Source organism: Ovis canadensis, chromosome 12 (assembly GCF_042477335.2).
Source record: "Ovis canadensis isolate MfBH-ARS-UI-01 breed Bighorn chromosome 12, ARS-UI_OviCan_v2, whole genome shotgun sequence".
Lineage (NCBI taxonomy): Eukaryota > Metazoa > Chordata > Mammalia > Artiodactyla > Bovidae > Ovis > Ovis canadensis.
The window spans coordinates 77,001,811-77,015,066 of record NC_091256.1 but is presented as its reverse complement, the minus strand read 5'-3'; the positions used below and the strand labels follow the sequence as shown (position 1 = coordinate 77,015,066).

The following is a 13,256-nucleotide window of genomic DNA, read 5'->3' as shown; positions in this document are numbered from 1 at the left end:
CATTTTAGAGTATGAGAGAGGGAAGAGGATCTGTAAAGATTAAGTAGCAAGGACACGAAGAGAACTAAGTGCCGTATCATTGATGAAGAAGAGGCTGTGTAATAGTAAATGCAGCATAAGGCAAGAAGATGAAGCTGAGACAAAGTCAAGATGGCAAAAAGTAGATGATAAAACTGAGTTCCAAAGAAGCTACATGACGAATGCAAGATAGCAGATGTTTTTGGAACAACCATATTCTGAACCTAGATCTCTTGTATATGTTTTTATACCGTGTCATATATAACAAATGTATAAAACTAAGGTGGTCTCATTCAGATAAATTATGACATTACAAATACAAGAATAATCCCCATTATTCTTATAAAATTTGGTAGTAATTTTAATAATAATTGAACTTTTGATGAGCAGTGATAAGACAAGCAGCAGTTCTTCATTCTAGGTTACCGGATGTGCATCTGTCACTTACCTTGTCGACCGGTGAAACCAAACATTATTGGAGAACAGGTAATCACACGTTAGATTTGTTATTTTTAGATTTAGCTATCTCTAAAGGAAGTACGGTTTTTACTTGCTTTAAGACTAAAATGTGTATATTCAGCAATGAGACTTACTTTAAGATTTTGTTTTCAAGGGCTTTCAGATTACCATAGTAGGAAAAATAAGAAATGTATGAAAATTGTTACTGTATTGAACTTTTCATTTTATAGTTTTTAATTTCAGTCAGATCACCTGCTATTATATGTTCGAAAGGAAAATTAACCCACATACTAATTTTGAAATGGAGAATTTAAATAGAAAGCACTTTTTTTCTTTCAAAATAAATTTTGGTCATGGAATAAGAACTTTTAATTTCTGTGGTTTACTAAGTGTCATAACATGTGTTGATTCATACTCATCCTCCCTGTGCTCTCTTAATTTGTCAAAGGACAGAATGAAGACACTTCTGAAATCTCAGTAACTTTAAAAAGTACATGTGTTTGTATTAGGATACATTTAACCTTTGGGGAATACAAATTATAAAATATTTTATAGTAACATTATCTTGAATGCATATTAGCTTAATAAATCATTAGTAAATTTTCCTTTCAGGCCACACACAAAAAGTAAAGTACTGGGGGAGAAAAACATTTCTTAAGTATACTTTGTCAGGATAATGCTTGGTCCACTAACCCTATCTAAGGTATTTAGAGTATGATAACCACAATGCCATAAATTGTGGAATGTTCTTGACTGTTCTGTCCTTGCCCTGTGATCTCGAGTAAAGAGTAAGACGTCATCATAAGCAGGAAAGAGCTACTGGAAGTTTTCTTGTTCATAACTAAATAAGAAACTAAAAAGTGAGAACTTTTTACTTGGAAAAATAATTTTTATTCTGTCTTTAACACTTAGGAGTGTGCTAGCACTAGCTCAGATTTCCAGAAATCTGAAGGGCCAATTGTTAAATGTGGCCATCATCAAAAATTTAAAAATGTGAACTTACAAGTAAATAAATTATATTAAAAACAAAGGTAATGAATACTCACAACTCACTGCTTCCCAGTTATTTTACTACATCTGTGCTCATGCGTTATTTGTGTATATGTACTGTATCTGCATGGTGGCAGTGTTCTCTGCTGTGATACTGCACATCTCTTCCCTAATTCACATTCAGTGATGTCACATGGGTAGCTTGAAATGTCACATTTGGAGCTTGACATTGGCTGTGGTAGAGTGTTTAGATCACAGACCTGCAGACGCTACAAATAAGGGCCTTATTTTCCTGGAGAGACAGTTATACGTCTGCCAACACACTGCTGCTAGTATCGTACCATTTATAAGTGTTGCTTATAGAAGATAAGGGTACAGTTACTTGTGGATTGAATGAATGAGAAAAAACTAACAAATTAAACTTGTGACCTATTGTAACATTAAAAAGCAGATCTAAATATAGGTAAGGAAGTAAAGATCCTTTCAGAGTCCCGTGGCAAAATGAATACTATCTTCTAACATACTTAAATTCACAACCTTAAATAAACTTTTATTTCATTGTCTTAGTAACTTTTTTATGTATTTAAATTAAATACTCTGTTTGATAGATATCCAGTAAAATGGGCGCCCATTATCATTGTATCATTTGTTCAGCAACAATCACCAGAAGGACAGATATGCTAGGACATGTCAGGCGCCATGTGAACAAAGGAGAGACTAAATCCAGGTATATTGCTGGTGAGTTAAGCAATCTCATTAACATGTTAATAAGTAAATCCTTAAACAGTGGTCTAATTATTATTTTTAGACATCAGACAGATAGAACACTGTGACTTAACCAAATCATTTAGTTAACTGCTAATCCATCCAGTGTTGTTTTCTTTCTGTGAGACTCCCAACAGTATAAACTGGTCTCAGTTTAACAGATGTATTTAATACATGGTAGAAAAAAACAGCTGATGCCCAGTAAATGTAGTTATCTTAATGAAAGATAATAGAATTTTATTACTGATGGCTCCTGTACCAGTAACTGTGTTATACTTGTTGTTGAAAAACACTGGAAAAAGGAGGCAGAGTGATACATAAAGACTATTTATAGTCCTGAGTGATATCAAGTTATTAGTAGCTTATTAATACTGAGGCTGTTCCTTCTCAAGAATTAAGCCTTTCTGCCCTAATTCATCCATTATGTGTATTGAATACATCTAGAATGGTACTCTGGACCATTCTTTTAAGTATTGAAAAAAGTAGTGAAATAATTATTTAAAGGGCTTAATTTTCTCACAGAACCTGGTTTGAGAAAGGCTAATCTTGTGAGATATGTGACTTGACACTTAGGTGAATACAGAAAGATATGTAACATAACAGTAGGAAAGATTACTTTTATGTGGCATTGTAGAAAGAGAAATATAGTTTTCATTTAGTTAACATTCTGATTATAATTTGATCAAGAAATCCAAACATAAATAATCTCAATTATTCCCCTCCACATATTATATCTCTTTTCTTAAATAATTAAAATATATTCACACAAATATATCAATATTTCATGAGTTTATAGGAGAATGATTCTAATGTATATTAAAAGTAGAATAATTGTTTTATACATTAGCTTATAGCTGTTGGAATATAATTTGTGATTTAAAATCACAAAAATATTCTGAAGTCAAGCATGTTCAGGAAATAGAGTGACTCTTAGTCATCCATGCTAGCTAATGGAACGTAACCACACAGGTTAATTTTCTAACATTTAAACCATAATAAAATATGTGTTTAGCAACCAGCCTCTATAAACACAATATAGCGTTTGATGAATAAAGGTTATTTTAGCATTTGGCATGATCTTAGGGTAATCGTCCATACTTAGGTGTACAGATACATTGATGTGCCAGACAGTTAAGATTTTAAACTGATAAACTTTAATTCACCAAATACTTAATGAAATGCTGCTCTTTTCCGTAGTCAGTGCTCTGTAGATCAATTTTCGGTGATTTTTTTGACATCTACTCAGTTGATTTCATTAGCATGAAACTATTATAAAGGAAGGTTATTTTTTATGTTGTTCTTGATATTTATAATTATTTTCTATTTCACTGGAAATCTTTTTTTTTTCCTTAATTTTAGCTTCTGCTGCTAAACCACCTAAAGAAATTCTGAAAGAGGCAGACACAGATGTACAAGTTTGTCCTAACTATTCTGTACCTCAGAAAACAGATTCTTATTTTAATCCCAAAATGAAACTGAATCGGTAAGATAAATTTAAAAAAGGGTTATAGAATGCTTCAGATGCTTCAATTCATTACAATGTACCTTCTCTTAATCTTTTTGTTCTAATATATTGAAATTTAAAAGTAGATATGGAATGAAAATGGTTTATTTTAGCATTTTCTCAGAATGATTGTTGTATTTTTCTGCCAAACCGATTTTTTTCTCGGAGTAAAGTAGGTCTAACTTTATATAAAATTAAAGGAACAGACTGATGGGCCTGTGCCAAGTTTTTTAAATAAAATCATTGTTCATAGTAAATACTTGTTAATAGAATGCAATTTGACTAATAGTTTAATTTCACAGGTTTTTAGTTCTTATAGTATTAAGTAAGGAATATGTTTCTCTTTTCGAAGTAGTTTGTACAGTAAATAGGAACACTTTCTCACTGTTCTTAAAATCCACAATGATGAAACCATGGTACAGTAAAATTATTTCAGATTATTATCCTTCTTCTAGGCAGCTGATATTCTGTACACTGGCTGCTCTGGCTAAGGAGCGAAAACCTTTGGAATGTCTAGATGCCTTTGGAGCAACTGGTAAGTGATAAAGCTTTTTTTGGAACCTCACTTTATCAAATCTGTACAGTATCTTTTCTTTCCCTTTATTTTTTCCTTGTTGTTGTTTAGCCACTTTGAGAACTAAGGGTTTGTTTATATCATATGCACCTCAAGAGGTTTTTTTTCCAGTTTTATTGAGAAGGAATTGGCATACATTACCGTATGGGTGTACAAGTCTAATTAAGGTGCAGAGCAGGATGGTTTGGTTTACATATACAATAGGTTCAGCTAATATCCATCATCTCATATAGATAAGTAAGAAGAAAAAAAAGTTTCTCCTTGTGATGAGAACTCTTAGAATTTATCTTCTTAACTTTCCTCTATACAAGTATTACCTATATTTAATCATCATGTTGTACATTTCATCCCTAGTACTTATTTATCTTATAATTGGAAGTTTGTGCATACTTGCTAGACTTCCTGTACAGTATCTTTTCTTAGGAAATGTATATGGATATCATATCAAACAAAAGTATTTTTATATTAAAAAAATGCAAGGCAAATTTTTTATTGTGGAAAATTTTCAAATATATACAAAACTAGAGTGTATAAGTGAATTCCTTTATATTCCATCACTCAGTCTTATCTGTTTTCCTGTGCACTTTCCCTCATAACTCATTGCCCTGTACTCTTCTGTCTCCTTTATTTTGAAGCAAATAACAGATACATCATTTGATCTGTAAATATTTCCATGGGATCTGTAAAAGATAGTGAAGTGAAAGTCGCTCAGTTATGTCCAACTCTTTGCGACCCCATGGACTGAGTCCATGGAATTCTCTAGGCCAGAATAAGGGAGTGGGTAGCCTTTCCCTTCTCCAGGGGATCTTCCCAACCCAGGGGTAGAACCCAGGTCTCCTGCATTGTGGGCAGATTCTTTACCAGCTGAGCCATAAGGGAAGCCCAAGAATACTGGAGTGGGTAACCTCCCTTCTCCAGCAGATCTTCCCGACCCAGGAATCAAACTGGGGTCTCCTGCATTGTAGGTGGATTGTTTACCAACTGAGCCGTGAGGGAAACTTGTAAAAGATAAGGACTTTTTCAAAATTAAAACCCATATACCATATCACACCTAAAAAATTAAGAATAATTCTTTAATGTCATCAAATGTTTAGATAGACCTAATTATTTCATAATTTTTTAAAAATTTAAGTCAGAATCTAAAGACTATATATTTCAGTTGTTTGATAGATCTCAAGACTCTTTTTAACCTATATTCCTTTTCATCATTTTTTGTGTATGTGTGATAATTATTTGTTGATATAAGAGGTCATTTGTCCTTTAGAGTTTCCCACAGTCTAGATTTTTGCTGATTGTGTCGTCATGGTTCATATAAGATATTCCTCTGTTTCTGTGAATTGGTAGTTGTATGTTCAGGTTTGGTCATATTCAGACAGGATTTTTTTTTTTTGCAAGAATACTTGTTTGCAGCAGTCAGTAAGCACTTGGTGTTTGGTTGATGTGTGTGTGTGTGTGTGTGTGTGTGTGTGTGTGTTGCAGTAACCATTGCCTACGTATTAGGCAATGAGATATTATGGTGAAATTTTAAAGACTGAGAACATTTTTCGTGTGTGTGTGTGTGTTGCAGTAAACATTGCCTACGTATTAGGCAATGAGATATTATGGTGAAATTTTAAAGACTGAGAACATTTTTCCCAAAGGACATAACAGTATAGAAAAGATTGGAAAATGTAGAAAATTTCTAAAAAGCCGCTTGTACCCTATCCAAGTTTTTCTTCTTAAAAGTTATAGGAGTGTATTCTTGCGAAGTTTGTACCGATAGGATGAAAGCACGACCTAGCTCTGCTTAAGTTCCTCACCTCAGAGAGAAGTAGTGGTTGGAAGCATGGACTGTGGAGTCAGACTGACTGCATTCAAACCCCAGCTTTATAACATGCCAGCTGTCTAGCCACAGAAAATTATGCTTTAATTTGCTTTATCTATCCAAAAGAAGGTACCTACCTTAAAATAATGTAAAGATTAAGGAAATTAATACATGTAAAGAAATTAGAACAGTATCTGGTATATAGCAAATGCTGTAAAAGTATTCAGTATCATCGTTGTATTATTACTACTACTACTATCATCATCATTAGTAATGTCTCAGTGTAGAAATGGTAAAAGTGATGAAGTAATGATTCTAAGGTGATCACATCCTCTGAGCCAGTCAAATTTTAAATATGAATCATTTTTTTATTACTCCTTTTCCCACCACTATCCCCACACTCAACTATGGATCTGTTCTAATTTTTCATTTGTATTGTGACTCATACTCTTTTTCATTCCATATCCACCAATAGAATGATTTTTAGCAATTATATCTGTCTAATCTGTCTTGCATGCCATTGCCAAACAACTTTTGCTCTGAAACACTGAATTGATCATGTTGCTTTTCAGTCAGAAAAGTCATGCATCTTAATTGCCTAGAGTTCGACTTCTCAGATTGCAATTTAATATCCTCCATAATCTGATAACAGTCTACTTTTCCAGATTTATTTCCCACCATTTTCCCTCACACAATCTTCCCCCACCCTTGTGTTTTACATTCAGTAATGTTTATTAAATGTCTATCCCAGGTGGCTTTAGTGGTAAAGAACGCACCTGCCAGTGCAAGAGACATAAGAGATGTGGGTTCAATTCCTGGGTCAGGAAGATCCCTTGGAGGAGAGATTTGAACCCACTCCAGTATTCTTGCCTGGAAAATCCCATGGACAGAGGAGCCTAGTGGGCTACAGTCCACAGTCTCATGGAGTCAGACATGACTGAAGTGACTTAGCATGCAGCAGCATACCTACGCTGGATACTATATATGTTTCTTAACAGTGGAGTCATTTTATTTTCCTTTTTCCCCCCTCTAGTTTTGTTGAGATATAGTCAACATATATAACACTGTATATGCTTTAGGTATACAACATAATGATCAACTATATGCATGTATTGTAAAACGATCAAAAAAGTTTAAATCCATCTCTTCACATGGTTATAGATTTTTTTCCCCTTTCTGATGAGATCTGCTCGCTTAGACAGTTTCAAATAAATAGTATTGTGAACTGTAATTTCCCTCCTGTACATTTTATCCCCAGAACATCTTTCTGTTATAACTGCAAGTTTGTCCCCTTTGACTACATTCACTCAGTTCTCCCAGGCCTCCAGTCTCCTCCTCTGGCAGCCTCAAATATGATCTCCATTTCTGTGATTTGGGTTTTTTTTTTTTTTTTCAGATTCCATGTTTAATTTAAATCATATGGTATTTGTCTTTCTCTGACTTATTTCACTTAGTGTAATACTTTCAAGGTCCATTGTGTTGTCTGAAATGGCAGGACTGCCTTCTGTTTATGGCTGAATAGTATTCTGTTGGGTGTATATATACCACATGTTCTTTCTTCATTCATCCATCGATGGATACTTCAGTTATGTCCATGTCTTGGCTCTTATAAATAATACTGCAATGAACGACTCCTCTTTTTTAACCTGAAACATTAAAATTATTGTTTAGGAAGATCTTTTCTTTTTAATGTGCCTTTGTAAACTTAAATAAAGCTCATAGCAGTCATTTTGCTTGTTTCCCCATCTCTAAAATGTAGATATTAGAACTTCACAAGCTTATCTTAAGAATAGGAAAATAAATGTAAAGACAATGGCACATAGTAGATGTTAATTTTTTACATTAAGGAGGCACATGTATGCAGATGGTCAGCACTTCCAGTAAATCGGGGCTTTTTTACTCCGTGTTGGCTAGGCTTGTGTCACCATCTTCCATTTTGCAGTGAATGTCCCTTATGACTCAAATCCAGCAGGTATAGAAAACCTGTGAGAGCGCCCTCTTGGTCTCAATTCCTCTTGATCATTTGCTTACACATACAAGGTTGTTTTTCATTCACAATGATGCTATCGTGCAGTATTTGAAAAGCATTCGTCCAGGAAAGTTGTTTTCATATTTTCGTGTATTAAAATAAGCTGCAGCAGGACGAATTCCAGCTTCTCAATTTCTTTTCAAGTAGAGAAACCCCACTCTTACTCACACTGTACATTGGATTTCTCTGTAAGATTTTGTTTGAAAAAAAAGTATTCCATTGTAAGAAGAAAGGAAAAAAAAATCCTATTAAACCCTAAATAAAGAATATACATAGGTATTTTATTTGAACATGGACTACAGAACAGTTTTTTAAGAACTATTAATGGAAATCTGCAGGATACATTTTCTTGTGGTAAATCTTCTTAAGAGGCATTTCAGTGAGAAAGTTGAATAAGAATTACTTTTGAAAATACTAAGATTTTGAAACATTTATTTCTGTTATTTAAAAAATTATATTCTTCATTTTTATTATAGTTTTTACTCTTTATAATTTAAAAACCCATTTTTCTTCCAATTTCTCCTAAGGGATAATGGGATTACAATGGGCAAAACATCTTGGAAATGCAGTCAAGGTTACAATTAATGATTTGAATGAAAACTCTGTGACGTTGATTCAGGAGAACTGCCATTTAAACAAATTGAAAGTGGTTGTGGACAGTAAGGAAAAGGAAGAAAGGGAAGATATTCTGGAAGAAGGAGAGGAAAACCTTGGTAATATTAAGGTGACCAAAATGGATGCCAATGTACTAATGCATTTGAGATCTTTTGATTTCATGTAAGTGAAAAATTTTTTCTGTCACTTTCTAAACTGACTTGGATTTGATGAGAGGTGGGGTAGAGAGGGGGCTGTTAAAAATTAAGGTAGTTTGTCATTGTTTATTTATTTAAATTAATACACTATTTTGGCATTGGCTTAAGGAATGCCATGAGAGCACTTTCTAGCATTTGAAGTAAAATGCCTGGGCATGATAACTTTTCTCTAAGAATGTTTTATTTTCACATGTCTAAGATGGAATGTGATCCTTTTATTGCTTACTTTAAAACCATAGTTAATGTTTTTAAAATAGATTTATGAAGTACTTTTGAATCCATGGAACTTTATCATTAGAAATACGGCAATGGTATGATTTTGGATACTAGTATGATTTTAAATATATCCATATTCTTTCTGATTTTAGACACCTAGATCCTTTTGGAACATCTGTGAACTATCTTGATTCGGCATTCAGAAATATAAGAAACCTTGGCATAGTGTCAGTGACTTCTACAGATATCAGTTCTTTATATGCCAAGGCACAACACGTTGCCCGGCGTCACTACGGCTGTAATATTGTCCGAACTGAATATTACAAGGAGCTAGCTGCAAGAATTGTTGTAGCTGCAGTGGCAAGGTACCAAATGGCCAACCTTTGTATGTCTAAGTATATGATAGAAAGAAATAATATTACAAGAAGTGCTTATTTCATTCTTCAAAATATGCACAAAATACAAATTCTGTATTTTGTATATGTGATCTTGATTTTTTTGGAACTCTTATGTTGTATGCTAGAATTTTATTTAAAAGCTTGTGCCTAAAATAGTTTAATCTCCATTTTAAAATGTTATTTAAATAAAGTAGTAAGAAAGAAAAAATGAAAGTTAACTTCAAATCATTTTGTTTCAACAAACATAGGGTAGATATAGGGTAGTAGCACCACAAAAAGAGAAAGCAAAAATTGATCTTAGATTTAGAAATGATCATTATTAATGTCCATTTCATCTTATCTTTATTTATATAGTTTGAAAAAAATGATGGCTTATAAATTTGATTCTGTGAAATGATCTCACCTGTAAAACAAAAAGTTCTGTTTCTCATCAGACTTTCTAAACAATTGAAGCAAGGAAGACTTTGAGCACCCATTTTATGCATAAAGTTATGCTAGAGGAATAGTAATATACAATCTCAATGAATATTAAGATTACAGATCCTTACAGCCGCGCTGTCACCAATGCCAGCACCAGTTTCACAGCATTTAGACTGAAATTCTTACCTCAGCAAAAATACAGATTATTAGACTTCATAGACCTTTAGGATTATTCCTAAATAACTAAAACCTCTGATGTTCACTTGATACATGCCAAGGACCTACTGTACATACTTTAAAATGTTTATAATGTAACAGCAAATTCAAAGCAGTACATACAGACTAAGTTAGTGTACAACTGTAGAGGGAAAACTGAGTACATAAATGGTGTATCAAGTAGAATTTAATACAAAAGTATATAAATGTAATAATGGCAAGGACTTTGCTTATTCATTTTTAACCAGCTGTTCAGCAGCTAGCATACTTCCCTGCATGTATTTAGTACTCAGTAAGCATACATTGTTTGGAAGAAGCTTTTGTAGAAAAAAGTAGGTAAAAAGAAAGAAAGATGGTTGTGATGACAAGAAACAAAGTGACATTAGAAACCAAAGAATATTGAGAAGATATCAGAAAGGAACATGTGTAATTCCTAGAAGCCTGCCAAGCATCCTGTAATTTCCTGTGTTTCAGTTTGTATAAAAGGTATAGTATATAGTATATATCTTTTATAGCCACTTTTTTATATATCTTTTAAAACCACTGCTACAAAGAGTTAAATTTTTCTTATTTTCCCATAACCCTTCCATAGTGTATGTACTGTCCAAGTTAATATGGTCAATATAATGCCAAACAAAGTAAAATGATAAGCTCCCAAAACAACTTAAAAAATTTTTTTCCAGAGCTGCAGCCCGATGTAACAAAGGCATAGAAGTACTGTTTGCAGTGGCTCTGGAACATTTTGTGTTGGTTGTTGTGAGAGTTTTGAGGGGGCCAACTTCTGCAGATGAAACAGCCAAGAAGATTCAGTACCTAATCCATTGTCAGTGGTGTGAAGAGAGAATTTTTCAGAAGGATGGTAATATGGTAGAAGGTAAATGCAAGTTTCTTCTGACTGAATATTGTGTTGAATTTGTGTGTAAGCCTCCAATGAATAAGCCTTTATCACATCCCTAATTTATACATATTGTTGTCCTTTGATTTTAAAGATTACAGTGCTAACTTTATTTCCTATACTGGATTTCCTTTCATCAACAGACAAGACATTCGTGTGAGTTCATTAAAGTCATTTACTCATTATAATTTATGCTCTCTAGCCATGCCTTCTGTTGAAACGTCTAGAAATAACTTAGTTTCCACTGTCACTAATTTTAGGAACATTAAGTCAGATTACTTCTTTGTTTGGGATGTTTCAAATCATTAATTTTATAAAAATAATGGTCATGTTTCTGACTGACTATAAAAGCCATCAGTTATAAAACTCATCCAGTAAATATTTATTGAGCCTCTACTATATGCCAGGCCTGGGGACTCAAAGGAAAAAGATGTGGCATGTGCCCTCATCAAGCTGTTTCTAATTTGCTTTTCTGGGACATGGAAACAGTTGCCCGTTGTTTTCTGTTAGCTTCTTAGCATTTTTGAAATGTGGATTTTTAGGAACTCTTTATATAGTAGAATTTAACCCTCGTGGTATGATACAATAGTTGCAGATATTTTTTCTCATTTTGTCACTTGTGTTTGCATCTTTTTTTATTTTTTCATGCAGACATTTTTTATTGTTTCTGTTGTAAAATTAATCAGACGCTTAATGTACTCTGTATTTTGTCTGTAGTTGGAAAAAGCTTTCCAATCCTAAATTATTCAGAGGTTATGTTTTATTGACTAGGTCACCTCTTGTCCACTTATTTGAGAATACCATGTTTATCTTATACTAAAATTCCACATGGATTTGAATTTCTTTTTGGATTTTCTGTTCTGTTCCAGTGGTTGGAAGTTCATGCATTCATTCACTTCTACTCCTTTTAGTGTTGTTTAATATCTGTTAAGGCAGTCACTTCTCAGAGCTCTATTTTCAGAGTGTTCTGACACTGGATCCTTTTATTGCTTAATGCAAGATAAATAAATAAACCAGTTGGTAGTTTATCTTGACCACATTGAATTAAGGAGGAGATGTGGTTTTGAACCCACCATGCTCTTCTGTCCAAGTACTTCTGCTAGTGTTAACTGATAGTAGGAATGGAGGGCATGCCGTTATATTCCTTTGTTTGAGTTCTCTCTGGTGCTTTCAGATTTGTGCATGAAGCTGGGATACCTATCACTTATCAGTCAAAGTACCAATCAGCACTTTGACTGTATCGTTACAGTGCTTTTTGGCTTCTATTATTTCTGATTAAAAGTTAGTTGTATTGTTGTTCCCTTGTACTTGATACTTAGTGTTTTCAAGATTCTTTTTGTAGCTTTCAGCAGTTTGGTTATAATATGTCTCAGTGAGTCTCTTTGTGTTCATCCTCCTTGGAATTCAGAACTTCTTAGGGCCAGAGGTAATTGTTTTTTTTGTTTGTTTTTTTTTAATCAGATTTGGGGCACTATTTTGCTTCTCCAACCTAAATCTTTATCACTTCAAACTGGATACAGATATCTTCTGTAACCTGCTAATCATGGATTAAAGGAGTCATGTAATCAGCCTTTTCAAGTACAGTTTTCTAACCAATCCCTTTAACAGTTGTCCTAGAGCTACTCTAGTAGCATTCATCTTTGCTTTTTAGCTTCATATAGCCCCTAGGCTATTTCTGCCTTTAATAGCTATTCCCTCCGGAATGGTTTTCTTCCAGTAGTACTCTCTCAGCTTATAAGCTTTTAGCAAGTACTGAATGATTGGGACGTATGATGACTTATCTTATTTTCTAGCAGTATTTAGGAATTATTCACAAAAATATATTTTTCTGTCATTTCTAAAGATTTGGAATAAGAGAAGCCAACTCTAAATGCCCAGGCCACCATCCTAATCTTGGTTTAAATGCAACAGAGTCAGAAAGGTTATAGAATCCACTTGGCTTTTTAAAATATAAATTTCATAAATATCTTTGATGAAACTTGGGAGAGTTTTGGTCCTCCTAGATAAATGGTATAGTGCCCTGTGGTTTCTTTTCTATTTTTTCCTAATTTAATTTTCTTTTATGTAAGAAATAATACACATCTTCAGTGTTTAAAAGGATATCATTAATGTGAGTTTCACGTCAATTAAAAAAAAAAAAACCTCAGTGTTTCTTT

General features: G+C 33.4%; 1 protein-coding gene across 2 annotated transcripts in view; it reads left to right on the top strand.

The window, feature by feature from the left end:
- The window catches only part of TRMT1L (tRNA methyltransferase 1 like), a 37,048-nt gene that overhangs the window by 9,988 nt on the left and 13,804 nt on the right, over positions 1 to 13,256 (top strand). For both annotated transcript variants that reach the window (XM_069546291.1, XM_069546290.1), the window contains 7 exons: positions 440 to 504; positions 2,076 to 2,205; positions 3,592 to 3,715; positions 4,192 to 4,271; positions 8,671 to 8,920; positions 9,324 to 9,536; positions 10,889 to 11,079. In XM_069546291.1, the coding sequence (XP_069402392.1) occupies positions 440 to 504; positions 2,076 to 2,205; positions 3,592 to 3,715; positions 4,192 to 4,271; positions 8,671 to 8,920; positions 9,324 to 9,536; positions 10,889 to 11,079 (1,053 nt within the window). The remainder of the gene's footprint in view (positions 1 to 439; positions 505 to 2,075; positions 2,206 to 3,591; positions 3,716 to 4,191; positions 4,272 to 8,670; positions 8,921 to 9,323; positions 9,537 to 10,888; positions 11,080 to 13,256) is intronic.